The sequence below is a fragment of the Bombina bombina genome, chromosome 5, assembly GCF_027579735.1.
Source record: "Bombina bombina isolate aBomBom1 chromosome 5, aBomBom1.pri, whole genome shotgun sequence".
Lineage (NCBI taxonomy): Eukaryota > Metazoa > Chordata > Amphibia > Anura > Bombinatoridae > Bombina > Bombina bombina.
In genome coordinates this window covers 358,425,887-358,451,762 of record NC_069503.1, presented here as the reverse complement: position 1 = coordinate 358,451,762, position 25,876 = coordinate 358,425,887, and the positions used below count along the sequence as shown (strand labels likewise).

Genomic DNA, 25,876 nt, shown 5'->3' with positions numbered 1-25,876 from the left:
GCATGTAAAAGAGCTTAATGCCCTTTTAAGGGCAATGCCCATCCAAATGCCCTTTTCAGGGCAATGGGTAACTTAGGTTTTTTTAGTTTTAGGTTTTTATTTTGGGGGGATGGTTGGGTGGTGGGTTTTACTGTTGGGGGATCTTTGTATTTTTTTTTACAGGTAAAAGAGCTGTTTAACTTAGGGCAATCCCCTACAAAAGGCCATTTTAAGGGTCATTGGTAGTTTAGTGTAGGCTAGGTTTTTTTTTATTTTGGGTGGGCTTTTTTATTTTGATAGGGCTATTAGATTAGGTGTAATTCTTTTTTATTTTTGATAATTTTGTTTGTTATTTTCCATATTTTTATTTTATTTTTATTTTTTTTTGAATCAAGGATTTTTATTGAGGCAAAACAAGAAAAAGAAAATACATGAACATAATGTACATTTTGCATTACAGTGATCATTTTTACATACATGACATTGTTTATCTATTGAATACTGAAACCTTCACAAATATGAGAATAAAAGGATCTTAATTCAAGTATGATGCATGTATCTCACTAATCAAACATAAAAAACATAGAAGATACTGTATGCATATACGAAATCAAATACACAAAATCAAGCATTACCTCATTTTTCCTTTTGTTACCTTATGTAAATACATAATATAATGATAGAATTTAAACATCCCAAGAAAATTATACTTCCTATAGAGTGGTATATTAAAGATAAAATAAGTGTATTTATTATTTGAAGATTGACAAATTATAAGGGGCCAAAACAAGTTGCTCCTATGAGATATACGTGAACAGGAGGCAAAGCGCCTCATTTTCTTTATAGACAGAAGACTAAGAGCAACTTATGACAAAGCGATATCTGTGGCGGGTTAATACCGCTTATTTGTTCACCTAAAATAAGAGTGAACAATAGCTATAAAGGCGGGGGGCGGAGCTATAAATTCTATTGGGGTTTACAAATTATCCAGGCAGTTATCTTTATAGTTGAACTTTATACATATGCTTAAATAGGCACCTGCTCGGAGACCCTGGACTTTTATGTGCAATATGGATCAGATTACATTCTAGAACAATTATTCTCACAGCAGGGTATCAGGATATATGAAATATGAGATATAAAATAAATAATATAACATATAGTAGAGAACAAGATATAGAGGGCTTCTAGAGGAGCTCCTCTCCTGGGGAGATGCCATCTACCGGCGACATGGGAAAAGGGAGTAGGGGTATGACCCGCAGGCAACCAGTACCGGCGGGAAAGGGAGGAGAGAAGACCCCTCTGTATTTTTTTTTTTGTATAATGCCAATTCCACTGGCCCGGCCGCAACCAGCAGAACAAGCCTAAATTAGCATACAAAACCCTTCTGGGTAAACATACATTATCCATATACACTGCAACATCTTCCCTATCTTGTAATATTAAAGATCCTCTGACAAGCTAAAGTGGTGGGAGATTAGAGTAATATGGCGCACATTGCCAATAATAATGTGCACTAGAATAATTAGGCCTATGAAGTGTACAAAAACAGCACTCAGCGAGTATTCAACCATACCTAACTGTTAAAATACCGAGGAATAACATGCGAGCACTAACCCAGCTCTACAATCTAGGCATACATAATTGTTAATGCATTACAATTTTTAAACTTTTAAAGGATTGCATATATACATGTGAAGGAAAAAGACAACACACACTTCACACATCATGTTGCTAGAATAGATACACCTGTGAGAGAAACTATACATTAAACAAATAGCATAACTAGAAAAATCAACCAGACAGTGTGGAGTTAAATTATGTTACATGTAAATAATAAATCATATCATATCCAGGGTCCAGTAGATAACATAACCTTATAGTGTGAGATATAGCATTCTCTGTTACAGCCAAGTGTGCTGTCTATTTAGAGATATATAAGAAAAGCACTTCTAAATATAAATGTGGGGACTGTAAACTATAGTGTAAATATGTTTCTATACATATCTATGATGTAATTGTATAGCAATTGCAATACTATAGTGTTAGGGCTATCTCAGGGTGTGCAAAGCTAGTTAGGTATTCTCTATACAATTCCATAATTGTGGGATGGAGTGCTGCTTCTGTTAGCTTCAGGCAGAAAAAATTGAAAGTTTAGGAGAAGCTTAGAATACTTTAGCAGATTTGTAAGCACATGGGTATTAGGGGTCAGTAATATGTAGGTACACATAATATGAGTATAATCTTGCACATACATTCACATTTAGGAACAAAGAGATACATGAAACTTATGAATAATGGTAGTAACTACATACATATTCAACCGAAAAACCATAATCAATCTGCCTAAACACCGGCTAAGATGTCAGGGATTCTGATCAGGAAAACCCCCCCAAAAAAAAAACAGTTGTGAAACATATAAGGCAGTATAGCAATAAGACACTGCAATGGTAGGGGTCTGACTGCAACATAGACATATACATAAGTCCCAGGGAGTCAGAGGGAAGACCCCTATGAGGGTAAAAGTGTCTTTCTAGCCAACTCCAATTTTATCGTTAGCTTTGGAATCTCGGCTATGCCCGAGAGCCAAACTGTCACTTATGCCAGAATTATGAGGAGGACATACCGCCATCATCGTTGCTGAGGGGGAAAAATCGCTAGGACCGGCAGGAGAAATATGTAGAGACGGCTCCCCTACTATCGTGCAAGCTAACCAGTATTTCCATATGTCAGCTAGTGGCGAAGAATGCTGAGGATTATTCTCTTCCTCCGTGAGCATGAGCCTGACATTCAGCTGAGGGGATAATACAGTGCAGCGAGTACCCGAGATGAGCTGGATCGGTATCAGATTCCCTGTAACTCTGTGCGATGTCAGGTATATGCAAGGAACCCAAAAGACATCGTTAGGTCGGATAACTGACGATGTCAAAGTTCTGGGTGATCTCAGGGGCTCCCCAGTGAATGAGGTCTCTGCAGCAAAAGATAGTTTCCAGGCTAGGTAATCTCTTCATAACAGCGGTGTGGAACTAGTTGGGGTCTGTATAGGAGTCTCCTCCCGGTGGTAGATTTTATCAGTCAGAATGGCCTCCTGAGACTGAGCTATAGGGCCCAAGTCATCATATATGCGCATAATATCAAAGCGCGATGCCTCCTTAGCCTTTATGTCGGCATGAGAAGTCAGTGGGTGACTGAGATCCGGGGTTCGCTCCGGGGTATCATAACCATGACTCACCATTAGCTTTCCAGCGAGGATCTCTGGGTCTTCCTGTATTATGAGTCCAGACAGAGTGTGTCCTCGGTTAGTACCCAGTTAGATTTCACTGCCTCATGTCTCAGCGACGGCGAGAGGGCTAATAATAAGGCTGCAAGGTCTTCCTTCATACTTTGAAAATGTCGCTCCAAACTTTGCTGACTTTGCTTTTCCCATCGATTAAGTGCTTCCATGTTGGCAAATCAATTTGGCTGCAACAGCTTGTATAGTCTCTCCACGTGGCGTTAGCTAGTATCTAGTATCAGCTCCAGAGTCACCAAATGTTATAGATTTAGTATCTAGAAGTTAAGAATAGGCAATAGAAGCTTGCTATTTTATCATAGTGAAGTTTAAATCTTTTGTGCATATTCTAAAACATTAAAGTATATCAAAGGGCCTGGAGCTGCATATAAACACGTCCAGTCTCCTCAACAGCCGGCTCCGCCCCATTTTTATTTTTTTTAATTAGATACTTTGTAATTTTTAGAGTAGTCTTAGGATTTTTTTAATGTGTAGTAGTTAATTTAGTTTATTTAATTGGTAGTTAGTTTAATTTTATTTTAATAATTATATTAGTTTAATTGTTAGTTTAAATTTTACAGGTAAGTTTAAATTTCATTTAAATTTATGGAATTTTACATTTTATATAACGTTAGGGGGGGCGTTAGGTTTAGGGGTTACTAGTTTAAATTAGTTTATTGTGATGTGGGAGGCTTTCAGTTTAGGGGTTAATAGTTTAATTTATTAAATTTCGTTGTGCGGGGCTTTCGGTTTAGGATTTAATAGGTTTATTATAGTGGCGGCGGTGTAGGGGTTAAAGGGACAGTTCACCCAAAAAAATTCTCCCCTTTAAGTTATTCCCAATGAGCCTTTTAACCTGCTAGAGTGTATTCAATTGGTTACAAGTAGCTCCTTTACTCCTATTTCAGTAAAGCCTGTGGTATCGCCACCTACACTGAACAAATTAATACTGGAGTACAGGCTATTGAATAGCCTAAGTATACACAGCCAGCAGAAGAGATTACACTCTCAGTGGGATGCAGGATAGTTAAGTAATAAAATGATAATTTTCCATTGTTCTCTCTATGTATTGAGCTTTGGTGTTCCAGCCAAATAAAAGATAAGGAAGCAAGTCTGTTTACACAAACTTAGAACATAATGAGATCTGATATCACCTTTAAGTTCAACCCATTGTAATAGGCTGTGGTTTCAAAGCACAAAATCAGCTACTTTATATACACAAATAAGCATGAAAATGGAATTTCTCAAATATTGCAGTGGGTATAACAAGTCATTTAAAATACATTAATGGAAAAACAATTTTACAGTGTACTGTCCCTTTAATAACTTTAGTATAGTGGGGGCTATGTGGGCGGACGGCAGATTAAGGGTTAATAATATTTAAATAGTGTTTGTGATGCGGGAGGGCGGTGGTTTAGGGGTTAATAGCTTTAGTATAGTGGTGACGATGTCGGGGAGCAGCGGAATAGGGGTTAATACATTTTCTTAGTGGCGGCGATTATTGGTTAATAAATTTATTTTAGTATTTGCGATGCAGGAGGGCCTCGGTTTAGGGGTTAAGAGGTCATTTATGGGTGTTAGTGTACTTTGTAGCAGTTTAGTTATGAGTTTTATGTTACAGATTTGTAGCGTAACACTCATAACTACTGACTTTAGGTGGTGGTACGGATCTTGTCGTTTTAGGCTGTAACGCTCGCTTGTTAGCCTCACCGCAAAACTCGTAATACCAGGGCTATGGGAGTCCCATGAAAAAAAGGCATTTTTAAGAGTGCGGTACTGACGTTGCGTTACAGGCTAAAAGGCTTGCGGTACAGCTATACCGACAAGATTTGTAATGGCTGTGGTGCTGTTTTAAGGCTAAAATTACCATATTTTCAGCGTTAAAAGACGAACGCACAATCTTGTAATCTAGCTGCTAGTTAATTAAAGTTATGCTACTGAAATAATAACCAACAATTCTACGTCATGTGCTTGTTTTGATTTCCAGACTTTCACATAAACAAAAGGAAAAAGAACAAAAAAAAGATATAATGGAAGCATAATTGTTATAAAAAAAATCTGTTAAAGGGACAGTAAAGTCACATTTACAGGGAGTGCAGAATTATTAGGCAAGTTGTATTTTTGAGGATTAATTTTATTATTGAACAACAACCATGTTCTCAATGAACCCAAAAAACTCATTAATATCAAAGCTGAATAGTTTTGGAAGTAGTTTTTAGTTTGTTTTTAGTTATAGCTATTTTAGGGGGATATCTGTGTGTGCAGGTGACTATTACTGTGCATAATTATTAGGCAACTTAACAAAAAACAAATATATACCCATTTCAATTATTTATTTTTACCAGTGAAACCAATATAACATCTCAACATTCACAAATATACATTTCTGACATTCAAAAACAAAACAAAAACAAATCAGTGACCAATATAGCCACCTTTCTTTGCAAGGACACTCAAAAGCCTGCCATCCATGGATTCTGTCAGTGTTTTGATCTGTTCACCATCAACATTGCGTGCAGCAGCAACCACAGCCTCCCAGACACTGTTCAGAGAGGTGTACTGTTTTCCCTCCTTGTAAATCTCACATTTGATGATGGACCACAGGTTCTCAATGGGGTTCAGATCAGGTGAACAAGGAGGCCATGTCATTAGATTTTCTTCTTTTATACCCTTTCTTGCCAGCCACGCTGTGGAGTACTTGGACGCGTGTGATGGAGCATTGTCCTGCATGAAAATCATGTTTTTTCTTGAAGGATGCAGACTTCTTCCTGTACCACTGCTTGAAGAAGGTGTCTTCCAGAAACTGGCAGTAGGACTGGGAGTTGAGCTTGACTCCATCCTCAACCCGAAAAGGCCCCACAAGCTCATCTTTGATGATTCCAGCCCAAACCAGTACTCCACCTCCACCTTGCTGGCGTCTGAGTCGGACTGGAGCTCTCTGCCCTTTAACAATCCAGCGACGGGCCCATCCATCTGGCCCATCAAGACTCACTCTCATTTCATCAGTCCATAAAACCTTAGAAAAATCAGTCTTGAGATATTTCTTGGCCCAGTCTTGACGTTTCAGCTTGTGTGTCTTGTTCAGTGGTGGTCGTCTCTCAGCCTTTCTTACCTTGGCCATGTCTCTGAGTATTGCACACCTTGTGCTTTTGGGCACTCCAGTGATGTTGCAGCTCTGAAATATGGCCAAACTGGTGGCAAGTGGCATCTTGGCAGCTGCACGCTTGACTTTTCTCAGTTCATGGGCAGTTATTTTGCGCCTTGGTTTTTCCACACGCTTCTTGCGACCCTGTTGACTATTTTGAATGAAACGCTTGATTGTTCGATGATCACGCTTCAGAAGCTTTGCAATTTTAAGAGTGCTGCATCCCTCTGAAAGATATCTCACTATTTTTGACTTTTCTGAGCCTGTCAAGTCCTTCTTTTGACCCATTTTGCCAAAGGAAAGGAAGTTGCCTAATAATTATGCACACCTGATATAGGGTGTTGATGTCATTAGACCACACCCCTTCTCATTACAGAGATGCACATCACCTAATATGCTTAATTGGTAGTAGGCTTTCGAGCCTATACAGCTTGGAGTAAGACAACATGCATAAAGAGGATGATGTTGTCAAAATACTCATTTGCCTAATAATTCTGCACTCCCTGTATGATTCAGACAGAGCATACACTTTTAAACAACCTTACAATTTACTTCTATTATTTATGTTGCTACCTTCTCTTTTTAGTCTCTGTTGAAGGGTTTATCTAGTTAAGTTCAGAAGCAGCAAAGTACCTGGGTGCTAGCTGCTGATTGGTGGCTGCATATATATGTCTATTGTCATTGGCTTACCCATGTGTTCAGTTAGCAACCAGTAGTGCATTGCTGCTCCTTCAACAAATGATACCAAGAGAATGAAGCAAATTTGATAATAGAAGTAAACTGGAAATTTTAAATTGGATTCTCTACCTAAATCATGAAATAAAAATTTGGGGATTAATGTCCCTTTAATTACAGGATGTTTGCATTTTAAATTATTTTATCTTAAATCATAGATGTATAACCAAAATCAAGATTTACAGGACATAATTAGTAAATATCCTTATATTTACTATGTTTATCATTTATGAAAGCAAGCACTATAGGAGAATGTTCTGATCATACGTAATATAATTTGTAATTCTTTATGCAAAATACACCAACATCTATTAACATTATGTTAAATATGAACCTTAAATGCTATCTAAAGCTGAGACATGTGATTCTCACTTGTAGCTTGATTTATTGCAATATGCCCAATCTATGATTTGCTTTACTGAATAATCAAGACTAGCCCACAACTCCACAGATATACAGTACATATTCCAATCTACGCATGAGGAAATATAAATGAAAGTGGCAATGGACAAAACTCCCTTTAAACATACAGTCAACTACTTTATTAAGGGAAACTCAATTAAACTTTCATAATTCAGATAGAGCACACAATTTTAAATAACTTTCCAATATACATTGTAAATTGTACAAGTTCAGACATGGGGGCCGATTTATCATGTGTCGGGGGGACATGCTCCGCTGTAGCGGATCATGTCCGCCGACATCAATAAATGCAGACAGCATACGCTGTCGGTATTAATCATTGCACAAGCATTTTGTGTGAAATGCTTGTGCAATGCCGCCACCTGCACATTCGCGGCAGGGGGTGTCAATCATCTGAGGTGGCGGATGAGTTAAGAAGCAGCGGTCTTACGACTGCTGATTCTTAACTTTTGTTTCTGACGAGCCTGAAGGCTCGCGCAGAAACTGCTGCATTCGCAGCATGATAAATTGGCCCCTTAGGCCCTAATATTCAAAACCTCTCCGCTCAGGTGAGATATTCTAAAATTATTCTCCAGCACTGGGGTACAAAGTTTCACATGGGAGAGACAAGGTAGCTGGATAACCCCTGGGGCTGATATAAAGGCTCAGTTTACATCAATGCCAAATTAAACCAAAATGTTTTCACTACAATTTAACTTGCTTTTTCCTATAATTTAGTATATATTCCTTTTCTGTTAGTTAAATTAAGTCTATCATGAACTTTGAGCAAAATTCACTTGCATACAGCTGGCAAGATAAATCAGTGAGACCAGCTAGTTCAGCCCAGGGAATGGTCATCTCCCTCCCACTTTCTGAAAGTGTCAGTTTAATTTGCAATGCAGCAAAATCAAGGTGCAATGTAATTGTATATATAAACAGAAATATACAAAGTATGATCCTAATTTGTGAAAATAACACAGAAGTGTAACAAAACTCTCATATCATGCATTGCTGTATTGCACTGGGCTTGTCTCTCCTTCATATATAGAAATGAGAGAGATCTCGCAGTGCTGGAGAGTTCCACACTTTTTCTTTTGAATATTCAGTGAGTTCAGCCCCTGTGAAGTCTTAACTGCAATTTCTCTCTAAGCTGGAGAACCTTTGAATATCCAGGCCATAGGCCCTGATATTCAAAACCTCTCTGCTTAGGTGAGATATTTGAAAATGATCTTCGGCATTGTGAGATCCCTAGTGAAATTTTCAAAAGGCGGATTTTGCTTTTCTTCTCCAAGGGGTGTTCTCAATAAAATGTTAAAAAAAACACTTATTATGAAGATATCAAGATAGGACTGAATATGTACATCCATTTTTTTTTGTTTTTTGTTTGTTTCTTACATCTAATAAATTAAATTGGTTATTAATGTAGGTCTTTTTTACATTTAACATAGTTTTGGAAGGATTATGAACTTATAACATTATCATTCATTATGCTTCCTGACTTCTGATTGTCTTCAGAGGTTTACAATATTTCTCTTATAAAAAACAATATGGCATATTTTAACGTAAAATGTATCCATTAGTACAGAATAAAACAGCCTTGTGCTCACCTTAAAGGGACATGAAACACAATTTTTCTCATGGTTGAGGTAGAGTTTACAAACCTAAAAAACAAACAAACAAAAAAACACATTTAGAATTGTATTTTAAATTTAGGGTTGCGGCGAAATGCACATCAGGCGTTCTTAGGGACCAACTACCCCTATTCTACAACTTTATATGATTTATGTGACATACTTATATGACATACTACATATTATTAGCAGATTCAATAGATTTTGTATTTTCATAGCGCCATTACACCTATCTATTTAATTAAGTCTACCTGGTGACTCTTTCAGTTTGGTTAACACGGCTCCAGTATTGTACTTAAGCAGTCTTAATTGTTGTTGGAGGTCAATCCTTCTTTGCAGATAGTTACTTGTACAATCCGCAAGCATTTTCTAGTGTACACCAAACTGAATTTGTCTTACCCTTTATTTGGATGTTTATGTCGTTCACATACTGTTAATGGTGCCTTGTGGGATTAGTTCATTTTACTATCATTACACATAGCACACTTTTTGTGAAGCTCCACTTTCTCAGTATTGAATCTGCTAACTATATCCATAATGGTTTTTGCATGGATATTTATTGGTATATAGGTATGCTGGTACTCTTTCCTTCAGTTTTTAATCTAAGTTTTATGTGTCAATTGTAGACATCACCTACACTGTTAGATTTTTAGCAATGTATTCAATAAACATTAAGTTTTAATCTGCTGATCCCCACTGGCAACCTTCCTGCCTTTAGTTTTCTAATACTACTTATATGGGATTATCTTTTGTGAGTGCTCAAGTAATGTCTGCCTTTTCTCTTCCCTCTGTTTGAATTCACTTTGAATTGGACATTTGGACATTGATCAACCCCCATCAATTGATTATATTAATTGTAAGTGATTTGCACCCTTTGCCAACCACTGAACCCCCTTCTTCATTGAAGGGGCCACTTCTTCTTGGCTATATAATTTTTGTTTATGGGGTCTAGATAAGCCTTGTGCTCACCTTAAAGGGACATGAAACATCATTTTTCTCATGGTTGAGGTAGAGTTTACAAACCTTAAAAAAAAAAAAAACACCTTTATAATTGTATTTGAAATTTAGGGCTATATTACGAGTGGAGTGCAAAATTGTGCTTACCACTCACAATTGTGCGCTGGTATTATACGTCCAGAGCAATATGAACGCAAGCTCACGTTTGCATCACGTTAAAGCTTTGCGCTCAATAGAGTGCACTTCCATAGGCTCCAATGGGAGCCTCGTTCTCATGCCATGAGAAACGGCATGAGAACCTAGCGCAGTGAAGGGGGTAAGTCATGCAGCGATGGGTAGGAAATTGAAATGTATATGAATATGAGAATATGAGATATATAGAGAAAATGTCAATCTAAAAAATACTGCTATTATTCTGGGCCGTAGTTTGATACTGAAAAATTGGAAGAGTAAATCAGCTCCCACATCTTATCCATTGTCAATCCAATTTACTTTGACACAACAATTTCGTAAAACAGAATATTTTTAACTATTAATCTTATGAAATATTTTTCCAGATGGATGGTATTAGATCCCACTTGACTAATATTTGGGGGGCTGGAGAGAGGAAATTACCATTATTATCCTTTTTTTTTTGTTATGCTTTGTTTTGGCTTGTTTTGTTTATTTTATTTTAGTTAATATAGAAGGAGGTAGGAGGAAAAAGTCAACAATGGGCATTATAGCGAGTCATGTTGGTTTTAATAATGGTTACTATATTCTTTTTTCTGTATCTGCATATCTTGATATGTTAAAGCTAAGCAGTGATAGGCTTGACGTGTAATGATTTCTACAAAAGCAGTTTATTATTTGTTTTGACTATAGATTTGCTATATAGGGATTTGGTATGTAATGATTTGTGCAGAAAGAAATGTACACAAAACCATAAGCTGTATATTGTATATTATTGTGTTCGGGTTTTTTTGTCGCAAGAATATGCATCAATCTCTTGTATGATTATCCCCTCACACCGCTATGTAAAGGCATTTTTCAGAGCCTTTTTTTTCTTACACCCCACATCTCCTAACTTTAACCCCTTAAAACTGCTTTAAGCAGTTGTTATTTTAAAAATTAGAGACGCTACATATTTTGTTTATAATAAAACCAACACTAAACCATATTTGGGGGGCAATTGGGGCACATTTATAAAAATAACCAGAGATCTGATCTCTGGTTAATTATATGAGCACTAATTGCTACTGCAAGCTCGTGGTAGCAATAACCAACCACTTGTAATGGCTGGTTATTTATTGTGTGCCCGTAAACAGGTACATTTGCCAATTTATAGGCACGCGATAAATTAGCTCTCCACTTGTAATCTAGCCCTTACTTTGTTCTCTTGGTTTGATGGGTTAAAAAGCAGTTTGGCCAGCTCTGACACATGCACATGTCTGAACACTGTATGGAGGCAGCTTTGCAAGAATACTTTCAACTATGTTATATTTGTTTGTGAACTAGATGGCAACAGTTTTGAACAATGTATAAAATTGTTAAAAGCATTATTGCAAACCTATTGCAATATAGTGCTCCAGACATGAACATGCTCCTAAGCCGACCTAGGTTTGCTTCAACAAAGGATATAAAAGTACAAAGTAAATTTGATAATAGAAGTAAATTGGGATTTAAAACTATACATTCTTTCTGACTCATGAAAGAAACCTTTTTGTGTTTCATGTCCATTTAATATTTATATATATATTTGTATGGACAATATAAAACAACTGAGGTAATGTTAATTTAGTTGATTGTTGAAGGAGAATATTGGCTATAAAAACTTCTCAAACTTGTCTCCAAATGCATGTTTCAATAAGGCTGTATTCATAGGGCCAATATTTCCTTTCCCCCGTCCTTCTATTCCAGTGAAACAAAATAACCAGTTATGTTTCTATAATTGTTTCTAATTAAAGCACCTCTACTCAATGTATCTGTATAATGCAGCATAATTATTTGACATATTTGTTTTTTTTATTGGTGGAGGGGAATAAAACAAATGATAATATTTTATCTCTCTTATTTTAGGTAGAGGTGAAATGAACCCTCTGGAACTTGATGATTTTAATGAGAAGGCTTTATCTACTTTCACTGGACAGGCAGACATAAACACAGCAATGGTAAGACATGCTCATGTGAAATTTCCTGCACTGCATATAATAATAAAGTCCCTCCTTACAATATCATCACTTTTATTCTCAAACTCACAGCTTTAGCCTTATAATATTTAGATAAGTACAAGCAAAAAATGTGCAATTAATCGATCAATATTCAAAAAAATATTAGTTATCGCTCATGCTCTAACCTGTGACTGCACTAGATCAACTGCGCTAAACCCGAAGGTGCATTAGAAATACTTTAAATTCCTATGTTCTTAAAATAGAAGAACAGGTTTTTACTTTTAAATATATATACAGTATCCCACAAAAGTGAGTACACCCCTCACATTTTTGTAAATATTTTATTATATCTTTTCATGTGATAACACTGAAGAAATGACCCTTTTCTACAATGTAGTGAGTGTACAGCCTGTATAACAGTGTACATTTACTGTCCCCTCAAAATAACGCAACACACAGCCATTAACGTCTAAACCATTGGAAACAAAAGTGAGTACACCCCTAAGTGAAAATGTCCAAATTGGACTCAAAGTGTCAATATTTTGTGTGGCCACCGTTATTTTCCAGCACTGCCTTAACCCTCTTGGGCATGGAGTTCACCAGAGATTCACAGGTTGCCACTGGAGTCTTCTTTCACTCCTCCATGATGACATCACGGAGCTGGTGGATGTTGGAGACCTTGTGCTCCCCCACCTTCCGTTTGAGGATGCCCCAAAGATGCTCAATAGGGTTTAGGTCTGGAGACATGCTTGGCCAGTCCATCACCTTTACCCTCAGCTTCTTTAACAAGGCAGTGGTCATCTTCAAGGTGTGTTTGGGGTCGTTATGTTGGAATACTGCCCTGTGGCCCAGTCTCCAAAGGAAGGGGATCATGCTCTTCTTCAGTATGTCACAGTACATGTTGGCATTCATGGTCCCCTCAATGAACTGTAGCTCCACAGTGCCAGCAGCACTCATGCAGGCCCCAGACCATGAAACTCCCTCCATCATGCTTGACTGTATGCAAGACACACTTGTCTTTGTACTCCTCACCTAGTTGCCGCCACACACGCTCCAGTAATCCATGTCCTTAGTCTGCTTGTCTTTAGCAAACTGTTTGCGGGCTTTCTTGTGCATCATCTTTAAAAGAGGCTTTCTTCTGGGAAGACAGCCATGCAGACCAATTTGATGCAGTGTACGGCGTATGGTCTGAGCACTGACAGGCTGACCCCCCACCCCTTCAACCTCTGCAGCAATGCTGGCAGCACTCATACATCTATTTCCCAAAGACAACCTCTGGATATGATGCTGAGCATGTGCACTCAACTTCTTTAGTCGACCATGGCAAGGCCTGTTCTGAGTGGAACCTGTCCTGTGAAACCACTGTATGGTCTTGCCCACCGTGCTGCAGCTCAGTTTCAGGGTCTTGGCAATCTTCTTATAGTCTAGGCCATCTTTATGTAGAGCAACAATTCTTTTTTTCAGATCCTAAGAGAGTTATTTGCCATGAGGTGCCATGTTGAACTTCCAGTGACCAGTATGAGAGAGTGTGAGAGCGATAACACCAAATTAACCACACCTGCTCCCCATTCACACCTGATACTGGGGAGGGAAAATGGCTAATTTGGCCCAATTTGGATATTTCCACTTAGGGGTTTACTCACTTTTGTTGCCAACGGTTTAGACATTAATGGCTGTGTGTTGAGTTATTTTGAGGGGGCAGCAAATTTACACTGTTATACAGGCTGTACACTCACTACTTTGCATTGTAGCAAAGTGTAATTTCTTCAGTTTTGTCACATGAAAAGATATAATAAAATATTTACAGAAATGTGAGGGGTGTACTCACTTTTGTGGGATACTGTATATGATTATTTTTGTGAAAAATATATATCTATGTAAATATATATATATATATATTTATATATATATATATATATATATATATATATATATACATATTAGGAAGGGCTCAAAAGTTAATATATATATATATATATATATATATATATATATATATATATATATATATATATATATATATGCAAAAAAAGAGAAATGATAGATAAAAGATATATGTGTGTGTGTGTGTGTGTATGTTGTGTATACATGTGTTTTTATGTGTATACTATATATGTATGTATGTACATACATATTTACACATATAGACACATAAATACACACATATTTTATATATATACATATATATACACACACATACATTGGAGCCCTTTCCAGTCAAACAACTTGCTATATACCATATTTCTTTTAACCCTATTAAAACATTTTTATTAAGATTAAAATGATATGTTTATTGTCAAGGATGCCACATTTCTGAACTTTTTATGTGGACATAAAATAGTTCATTTTACATGGATTATAATAATGGGAAGTGTATTTTAAAATGTGTATTGTACATTGTTACCAGGGAAGGTAGGAGCTGCATCATCAATAACACAATAAGTCCAGCAAGCACTCTGCCTCCTCTGGCTCTTGAATGTATTAAGAGAGGGTGGGAATACCAACAATCTGCAGCCTGACAAACTTAATGAAAAACTATTCTGATTAGCTGAACACATTAATTTGATTGGTTCTGTTTTAGCCAATCAAGAGTCGAGATAATGACCAATTAGAAATTGTTGCAGTGGACTTTCTGCTATTGGCTGGCTTACCATCAACCTGCTAGTTGGTCACAGTTTCTAGATTCTGGCTGATATTGTTCAGTGTCTAAGAAAGTTTTTTTTTTTTTTATTGTTTTATGGCACTTAGAGTGTGATAAGAAGTGCTATTTATACCCCTGTAGTTCCCACAATAAAGCAGACTTCCCAGGATACAAGTCTCCGCTGTGTCCCTGGAATGAATGGGCTATTATCACTATGTCTGCCTGAGCTGCTATCACTTAAAGGGACATTCAACTCAAAAAATGTTATTGTTTAAAAAGATAGATAATCCCTTTATTACCCATTCCCCAGTTTTGCACAGCCAACATGGTTATATTAATATACTTTTAACCTCTGTGATTACCTTGTATCTAAGCCTCATTTGACAGCCCCCTGATCACATGACTTTTTATTTATCGACTTGCATTTTAGCTGTGTTGTGCAAAACCCATGAGCATGAGCACAATGTTATCTATACGACCCACATGAACTAGCAGTCTCCTGTTGTGAAAAGCAAATAAAAAAGCAGGGGATTTAGAGGCTGTCTATAGTGGCTTAGAAACAGGCAGACATTTAGAGTTTTAAATGTTATACAGTATATTAATATAACAATGTTGGTTGTGCAAAGCTGGGGAATGGGTAGTAAAGGCGTTATCTAACTTTTTAAACAATACCAATTTTAGTGTTGACTGGCCCTTTTAAGGGTTTGTTACACTGGGCATGCTGTGACCCACAGGTCTGAGAAACATACCCCTTTCCACTGCAGTGGTGCAGGAGATTGCAGAGTCCCTCTACTACAAACTGGTCCTTTTCAGAACCAAGGAAGGCCATGCTGACCGTTCCTCCCTCCAGCAACCTCTGGCAACACCCAACCCGTGACATTTATTAAAAGTGTATATATGTGTGTAATACTTTAATGTGTTTTTTAGGTGTTTTGTAAAAAAAACTTTTTTAACCCTTACACTTTACTTCAGGTCTTAAATCACATTTAATATTCTATCGCAGTTTCAGCTTTCGCTTGAGCACAAACTATAACTTTCAACTTGTAATATGAGCGCAAGTTAAAACGTTTGCGATATCCATTGAAAGTATAGGTTGTGCTAAAGTGATGTCGGCCATGCTAACCCTTTTCTGGTAAATATTCTTTACCATGGACTTGTAATATCAAGATGCATGCTAACATTAGCAGGTCCAGCTATATATTGCATATCGCAACCCACGCTTTCATTAGAGCACCACTTTGTAAGGGTTGTAGTAAACGTCTGCCCGGAGCAGGACCCAGTGGCTGAGATGTGGCTAAGTAACACTGTCCCAACATAATGGATAATACCCAGCATGAGACTTCCAGTACTTTAGCTCAGAGAATGTAATTGGATGAAAAAAAGAGAAAGACTCATGTCACAGATAGCAGCATGTAGGAAACTCAGAGAATGGTCAAGCAGTCACAGGTTGGTAAGCCATACGAGCCGCAGAGGTACCAATACTGGAGGCAAAAAGAGGTTGAAGATAGCCAGAGGTCAGATGAGCAGATCCAGGCACAGAATCACAATCCAAAAGTCAAACACAGTCCAGAGTTCAGGACAGGCAGCAGGCAAGGATCCAAAAGACAAGCAAAGGTTGAGTAACAATACTGCAACAAAAGATAGAGCTCTCAGGAACAAGTCCTATATACAGGCAATGACAGGAAGCAGTTTATATAGCCTGCCGATTAGGTAACTGCCTGCAATTTTGGTGGTGTAACAATTATGCAAGTAAAATTTAAGCAATGGGACATAGAACACTGGGTGAGGGCAAAGCAAGCTGATATACCACATGATTCACTTGACGTAGTATGCAAAATGGTCCAATAAACTGAGGACCCAGCTTGGTTGAGGCTTGTTTTAATTTAATTTAATTCTTACTAGATAGCCAGACCTTTTCACCATTACTTATCCTTGGGGCCCGATGACGGCAACTGTCAGATGTTCTTTTATACTGGGAGATAGAGGTGTTCAGTACCTATTGAATTTGTCACCAATGCTGCAACATAAGTGTTACATGACAGACAGCAGCAGGGACTTGAAAGGGTGTCATCTTAAAGGGACACTGAACCCAAATTTTTACTTTCGTGATTTAGATAGAGCATGCAATTTTAAGCAACTTTCTAATTTACTCCTATTATCAAATTTTCTTCCTTCTCTTGGTATCTTTATTTGAAATGCAAAAATGTAAGTTTAGATTTTTGGTGAATAACCTGGGTTACTCTTGCTGTCCAGAGTTCTGAAACAAAAAAGAAGCGTAGATGCCTTCTTTTTCAAATAAAGATAGCAAGTGAACGAAGAAAAATTGATAATAGGAGTAAATTAGAAAGTTGCTTAAAATTGCATGCAAAGAAAAAAATTGGGTTCAGTGTCCCTTTAATGGAAGAGTTGATTCTGGAATTATAAGCAAATTGAGCTAAAGGTAGCTGAGTAGACCAGTTATCTGGCTGAGGAATAATGATGAATATACACTTACAAAGACTGGTTAGTTCTCTCGATTTGCCCATTTGTCTGTGGATGATAATATTATTGAGGTCTCTGTAATTGTTACAAAGTCGTAGACCTCCGTCCTTTTTTTTCCACAAAGAAGAACCCGGGCTGGGGAGGAGCAGTGTCTAATGTACTCTTCCAAAGCTTTAAATTCAGGCTGTGAGAGAGAAAAAGTTCTTCCTTTGGGAATAGGAGCACAGGGTATTAATTCAATAGAGCAATCATAAGGCTGACGAGGTGGTAGCTTTCTCAGGACTTTTTTTTAGCAAACACATCCGTGAAAGCTGAGTATTCGGGTGGTATCTTGGGAACTATAGTAACAGCAGAAATAGTCATTTTTGGCATTTGATGCCTGATTTGCTAGCCCTCACATCAATTATTTGGTAATGATCTGTCAGGATTGGACAGGGGAAGTTGTACACATAATGGTCAGACCCCCTGTACATCACTGCAAACAAATGAGTTGATATGTTAAACGATCTCAGCTACTGGCCCTTTTTTTTGTTGCCAAAACTGCCAATTGAAAACAAAATGAATGCAACTAATGACTACACGACCATTTTGGTCCCATTTCCATTCATCTACTCATTATGCAGATGAACAGAGAAATGAGCCAAAATTTGGATGAATATATGAAGATGAAAGCACAAGTGTCTGCTATTAAGACTTAAGAAATTTGTATTAATAAATAACTTTATATTCATCAATTTTGCATTTTTATATTCATCAATTTTGCATTTTGCGTTTTATAAAGATAAGAATAGGTAAATTATCACTTGGTTATAAACTGGTTAAATCACAGGTTGTGTTTCATTCATTAATCACTATTTTTTTGCATGTATTTTTTTAAGAATTTACCAATTACCATGTCACTCATATATAGAAGTGTGCACTATTTAGAGTTTAAAAAAAAGGGGGTTATATATTCCAAACACTTTATCACAATTAATAACAACCATTATAGAAACACCTTAGATCGCCAAGGTGCACTGTTTTAAAGATAATTTTAAAAAGATATTTTTAAATTACACAAAGATCACAATATACACAGTACCACTAAGGAAGTTATTTTAGTAGCTTTATTATTTGAGATTTAATCGGAAGATTGTTTATTCAATACAAAAGGATACAGTTTTTTTGAACACATTTATTTTTGTCAGAGTAAATACCTAAAAACGCTCTAAGCGCCCTCTATAAGGAAACTTTTGTAATTACAATTTATTACGATGCCTATTCTATTGAAAATTAATAATCTGTTTCAATACTTTGACAGCGTGACAAATTTGAAACTCTATAAATCAATATGTTCAGAATAGTCTAAGTAGCTCTCCCCATTCTCCAGAGTCCAGTATAGATTATTCTACAAGGTACAGGGCTCACACTTAGCTTTCATTAGATGGCAGAAATTTCCCTGGTGTAAGTATATACCAGGTTATAGAATTATTATTCTTTAAAATAACCTCCAATTAAAACGTATATACGAAACAATTGAAATTAATATTTATTCCTAAATCCTTGTATTAGTTAAATTTATATACACATTGAATTATATTTAAGTAGAGACTAGATTATGAATCAATTATGCACGCTTATTTCGTTACAGTATTCTATACAACAGATCATAAAATATATACCTTTAAAATTAACTGTACTCACAATGATTTGCATTAAAATACCACAATAAAATACCAGAATATGGACCGCTAACTTAACAGTCTTTAGTTAAACAATATAACAAGATACTTCACACAAATCTTACTGGATCTGAATAGATTTAAGGTAACTTTCAGACAAGTATAATTAAGCTACTTAGCCCACAAATGGTTCTATATAACTTCGATTAAAAACACCAGAAATTATATATATTATTAATGCAAACAGCCAATTTATATGCCAATATGTCTGACCTGAAATAACCTCTTATTTAGCTACAATAACGCAAATTCTAAAATATATATATATATATATATATATATATATATATATAGCAATAACTGTAATTCATTTATGATATTAAAATACAAAATTCTTTCTAAACATTAATATTTAATACCAGTATACTTACTACCCTTGGTCTAATTAATATTAAAGGGACACTGTACCCAAATTTTTTCTTTTGTGATTCAAATAGAGCATGCAATTTTAAGCAACTTTCTAATTTACTCCTATAATCGAATTTTCTTTATTCTCTTGGTATCTTTATTTGACATGCAAGAATGTAAGTTTAGATGCCGGCCCATTTTTGGTGAACAACCTGGGTTGTCCTTGCTGATTGGTGGATAAATTCATCCACCAATAAAAAAACTGCTGTCCAGAGTCTGAACCAAAAAAAAACTTAGATGCCTTCTTCCTCAAATAAAGATAGCAAGAGAACAAAGAAAAATTGATAATAGGAGTAAATTAGAAAGTTGCTTAAAATTGCATGCTCTATCTGAATCATGAAAGAAAAAATTCTCCTTTTAAATCACAACTACAATATAACTATAGTTTTAGAATACCTTGATTTAAAACATTAAAAAAAAAATATATAGAACAGTCATATACCTCACCAAATAAATCAATTGAGTGTTTCAGTTTTTTCAGATAAGTCCAATTCACCTCATAAAATAAGAGAAGTATTTTGCAATAAGGATAACAAAAGGTAGCCCAATTTTTGCTTATAGAGACTGCGTTTCCAAAAGGCCAGCAAGGTTATCAGTCAAAATTTTAGCAAGCAAAGACCCTTTTTTCTACTATGCATGAACTTTTCAAGTCATAAGCCCCGCCTCTATTTTTTAATCATTAGTGAATGTTTGGATACGCTCAACGGAAGCTTGTCCCTTCATTGGCCATTGGATCTGAAAATTCAATTTGCTTACTGGGAACGCATGGACTCCTCGCTTGGCTGTCATACCGGTTTTAGTCCATTGGGGGGCAGCAGACAATCAGAAATGTAGTTTCATTATCAACATTGCTAACAGTCTAGTATCTAACCTTTAAAATATTTATTAAATATCCTTTAATTTCTGGTGTCAACAAGCCACATGTTTCATGTGTATTGGATTATGTCATACTATTTACCCTGAGTATTTCAAGACTAAATATGAAATATTTCTTATAATATTTTAGAAGATGCATTTAAAGTTGCATTTTTATGAGGGACTAGTGGTATAAATCAATAAAATATATATGTTTATCTGACTTATCTTGTATATCAGTTCATTTGATATACTGGTACATATTTCATTTTCTAGTCACATCTTATATCAGACATACATGAGCATTATAGTTATTTATTAATACATGTCTCAACAGCATTTAAGACATGGGCTCAAAATCTATGATACATTTATATATTAACTTATAGTATCTTATTTGGAAACCTCATCTTCACACGAGGTTCTGAAAAACAAAGAAAAGCATTATTTATTTATTTTGAAATAAATTGGTTAGATATTTTTAATCTACTGTACAGCTACTTATTCAATATAGAGGAAATGTATCCAATATAGTATAAGTTTCAGATCAATATATATATATATATATATATATATATATATATATATATAGAGTATATATATGTGTGTGTATATATATATATATATATATATATAAAACACATGTTGTTAATATAATCCCATATGAAGATCAAGTCACAGCATTCCCATATGTCTGTAGGTAACTTGAGTTCAGATGCCTTATGTATATTGAAACACAGCAGGTACCAATTTGTATCGAAGTGTGAATAGTCACTTCCCCTGTAAAACATTTTTTTTTTCTCTGCATATACTCGGACTTCAAAAGTTTATTATAGACAGTATGTCTGTATACAGTATCTCCACATGGGGTCATTACCTGATAACTTTTATTACATAGAAGAGAGATCCTTTGTTAAAGTGACATCTTGAGTTTACAAGTGTATTTATTTTGTTCTACAAATCTGTGTTTCAGAACAAGAGGGGGTTGTTTTACAAACAGTTTCACAAATAAATGCATTATTTGGTGTATATATATATATATATATATATATTTATTATTTAATAACACTCACGGATATCCTGATATAAATCCCTCTTCCAATTTTAAATATATGTAGGACACATGTATTTGAATTGGCTTAAAGTCAGTGGTACTTGGTGAGTGTACTGACGGTATCCACCGTAGACAGTATTCTATGAAGAATACCCATTATTTTTCGATCCTCACATTTATGCTCGTTAGCTAGGCGTCTTTAAACTACAGTACTCTTGTGTATTTGGGGATATGACACTTAATTCTCCCTCTGTGACTTGTAGTTGGCATCTAGAATGGCACGCTCGCTGATTAATATGGATCCATTTGTCCATAAAGTATAATTTTTAGGTATCCTAATTTTATAGGCAACTGGAGATATTTTGTCAGTAATGACAAAAGGACCCTTCCTTGATGGAAACAATTTATTCTCCTTAACCTGATCTCTTCCAAAGTTATTAAGATAAACTTATCATTTATTTCATATTCCTTTTTGGACGTTTTGAGATCATAATAGGTTTTAGCGGCAATTGCAGACTTTCCTATGTTCCTTTGAGCAAATGCAAAGGCTTATTGCAGGTGCTTCCTTAAGTTCTCCACATATTGATGTGTATTGGAGGCATTTATCAAGTTCTGGTCTGATGTACGATACAATAGATGTTGAGGGAGAACCATTCTTCTACCAGTCATCAATTTGAAAGGTGACATCTTAGTAGCACTACTTGGAGTTGCTCTCAATGCCATTAGGACTAGAGGTAATTTTAAATCCCAGTCTTTACTTGTTTCACTCACAAATGTTTTGAGGATTTTCACAATGGACTGGTTGTAACGCTTTACACCACCACTAGAGGCAGCTCTATATGTAATAAGGAGCTTTCTTTTGACCCCTAGTTTTTTCCACATCTTGGTCATCAATTCGCTAGTGAAGTGGGTTCCCCGATAGGATTAGATTCGCTGGGGTAACCCAAATCTGGAAAACACGTGGTTGATTAGCAATGCTGCACATGTTTCAGCACTATTGTTAGGCGCACTGATGTACTCCACCCATTTAGTGAATAGGCATGTTACTGTCAACATGTATTTGTTACCTCTTGATGACCTAGTTATTGGACCAATAAAATCAATTTAGATATCTGACATGGCATTACCATCCCCCTTTTCTGCAATGGCGCTCTATGCGTTGGTGCAGTGGGTTGGAACTGTGGACAGATTAAACAACCTTTACAGTAGGTTTAAACATCCTTCAACATATGCGGCCAAAAGGCGTAATCATGCAATATTTCATATGTTAATTTGCCACCACAATGACCAGATGTGGGAGCATCATGGGCATGTTGAAGCATGAGACCTCTGAACTGGGTAGGTTCCACCCATTGCTGGATGCCAGTTTTGGAGGTTCTAACTAACCAAACATCCTGTAACTTGAATTGTGATTTGGATTTCATTAAGATTCTAAGATCTTCCTTGCCAATACCGTCCTCTTTTGAGATGGGGTTGCTTTCAGGATTTTCTATGTGTTTATAAAAGATACCTATAATGGGGACTTCCTTTTGACTAGTGATCAGGTCCTCACTAGGAGAATCCTGACTCCATTGTACCAGGTTAGGCTCATTTTGTTGTTTAGCCTGGTTCCTGGTAATGGTTTCTACCTGAATTGCACCCATTAAGTCGATATTAAGGAGTTCTACAGTTATGGCTCCTTGTTTGGCTAATGAATCCGCAAGATCCTTGCCTTCCTTATCAGGACCTTGACTTCTGAAATGACCCTTGGTCTTTTTCCAGTGTATGGTTAAACCGTTGGTCACCACTAGATTATCAATCTCGCAGAATAACTTGCCATGTTTGACTGGTTTGTTGTTAGTTTTCTGCATGCCATTTCTTTTCCAAGTTGGCAGTTATTCAACAAAACTGTCACACACATAATGTGAATCAGTAATGGTCACAAATTCATGAATACCTTGTTCAATAGCCATTTCAATGGTTTTTAGAACAGCAGTTAGTTTTGCCACTTAACTGGATCTTGGTCCAATGTTGAAACCCACAGAAATATTTGAGAATCTATTTGCCCAAGTTATACTAATGTCAGCGACTAATCAGCGCTCATTTTCAATAGTGGCATGGTAAGAACAACCATCAACATATACCCAAGGTAATGTTTGACAATGGTCCTCGTATATTTTATATGGGGAAAGCAATTGTTCCTCCAGGAAATCAACTTCTAATAACTCTTCTCCATGATCCTTAGCAGTACAGTCATAGAGCTCAGCAAGTCTATGTGCGACTGGATTCTTTTTGTTTTGCTTGTAGCACATTTCTAAAGGCCAGCCTTGAAAGGAAAGAGTCCAAGCTGTTATGCGGCTATTAAGTTCCCATCTTTTATTCTCTCACTTTGCAGATATAGAAAAGGCTGGTGGGCCGTTTCAACAATAATTTTGTCGCCCTGTATATAGCTACGGAAATTTTGTAGAGCCCATACAGTAGATAAGAGGGCTTTTTCGCATTCACTGAATTTTATTTCTATTAGCAGCAGTGGTTTAGCTAATTCTGCATAATTATCAATAAATTTGCGAGAATAATTTGTCATACCCAGGAATGATCTTAATTTCTTTAAGTTAGTTGGGTTCTTAGGATTTATGCATGAATACAGCAATTCATGTCCTGAATTGATGTATCCAAATGGGAGCCTCCGGAATGCATACTGGACCTTTTGGAACGAGAATGCAAGCTTATACTGGCCTCCTCGTACCTTTATGATCCAATATCCCTGTGCACAATCAATGACAGTGAATATTTTAGATCCCTGCATCTGTGCTAGTCACTGGTCAATGTATGGCACAGACCAGACAGATATGTACACTTGTTTGTTTAGCTGTCTTAAGTCAGCACACAAACGCCATTGTCTATTGGGCTTAAGAACACCTATAATAGGATTGTTATAAGAGCTATGCACCTGTCTGACAATACCTCTTTCTTCCAAGTTCCTTATGATTTCTGCAAGAGAATCCTATGGACTCCATGCAAAGTTCTCGTAGCTGTCGGCGTTCATCATCACTGGAACAGCCATTAGCTAAGGAGATTTGCTCTTTGACTATTTGCTGAAATCCTGGAAAGACTTCAGGCTGTCCTATCGCATAGGCTTCTTCCAACCTAGAGGTGAGATCCCCTTGATTGTCATTTACATTGCCTCCATGATTCTGGGTATTGGGATATTCTTGCCCTTTGATTGGCTGATCAAATACTAGGGAGGCTTCTTCAATTCCTCTGAGCTGAAGTGATAAATAGACTGAATTGTAAACAATTCCTTTGGCATATATGCAAAGGATTGTTCTATTAACTGTTCTTCAGTTAGGCATCCTTCAGGTATTAGCTTAATCACATTATTCTGGTCCCAAAAGTATAGTAACTGGATTCTAGAGCATATCCTATGGTGGTTCCCTTGGACAAGGTGATATCCTGTGGGGTCATGTTATGGCCAATAACATGTATTGGAATAGTTCCAATATTTACCATAGGAGTAAAGGTCATTGTTATACCCAGACTTTGCATTCTATGGGAAAGGCAAATTAATGTTTCAGAAGTTTTTAATTTCTGACCTCTTTTTACCTGTAAGGATAAGAGGAATTTGTCAGCCCCAGCAGGGATTACAACACTGCTAGACACCTGCTTATTCACAGCATATGGCATTTTCTGGTTTGATTACAGGGCTGCATTTTCATCCTGAAATATTTCAGGGTCCCCCTTCAACCTGCTCCAGAGGCAAAGGTTAATCAAATCTATTTGTATGGCATATCTATGTAAGAGATCATTGCCAATGTATAATTGATTATGAGGAGTATTTAAAACTAAAAACAGGTGTTTCGCTGATTTATTACCTATAGATATAGATAATAAGCACTTTGCTGTGATGTTATAGCTTTCACACTTGTCATCCAGGTCATGGACCAAGAGATCTTGGGGAGAAAGATATTTAATAACTTTAGGTTCGCTATTTGTACTAATAAGCCTTCACTTATATAGCTAGCTTCCTGTTTTAAGCTTAATTTGGCATACTTGGTTTTCCCAAGGTCATGCACTTGCATAGGGATAAATAGATCATCTTTAACTTTCTCAATTTCTGCAAGGAATTGAGAACGATCTACCCCTTTAGGGGATTTAGTGTCCCCCTTGTGGAGAGATATGGTTACTACATTGCCGTCTAAGGAAATTCTGGCTACCTTTCCAGGCAAAATTTAAAAGTATTACCATCAGAGGTGCTTAGGGGAGTCTGATCATCTATTTGTAGGATAGTGATCTCCTGAAATGAATCTTCACAGCATCTGGCTTCTCTTCTACCACGTGACAGTTATGTCTGGTGCCAGATATGCCGGATCGTTCATAATTAATAGGTCTTTATACTTGTAACCAAATTACATTATTTATGCAATCAATTATGGAGCTTAATCGCTTCAGGAGATCACTACTAATTAT

At 36.5% G+C, this 25,876-nt stretch overlaps 1 protein-coding gene across 1 annotated transcript in view; it reads left to right on the top strand.

The window, feature by feature from the left end:
* Positions 1 to 25,876, top strand: part of C5H7orf31 (chromosome 5 C7orf31 homolog) — a 180,022-nt gene that overhangs the window by 125,923 nt on the left and 28,223 nt on the right. Inside the window, exon 9 of the mRNA XM_053715730.1 lies at positions 12,179 to 12,270. Coding sequence (XP_053571705.1) covers positions 12,179 to 12,270 — 92 coding nt within the window. The remainder of the gene's footprint in view (positions 1 to 12,178; positions 12,271 to 25,876) is intronic.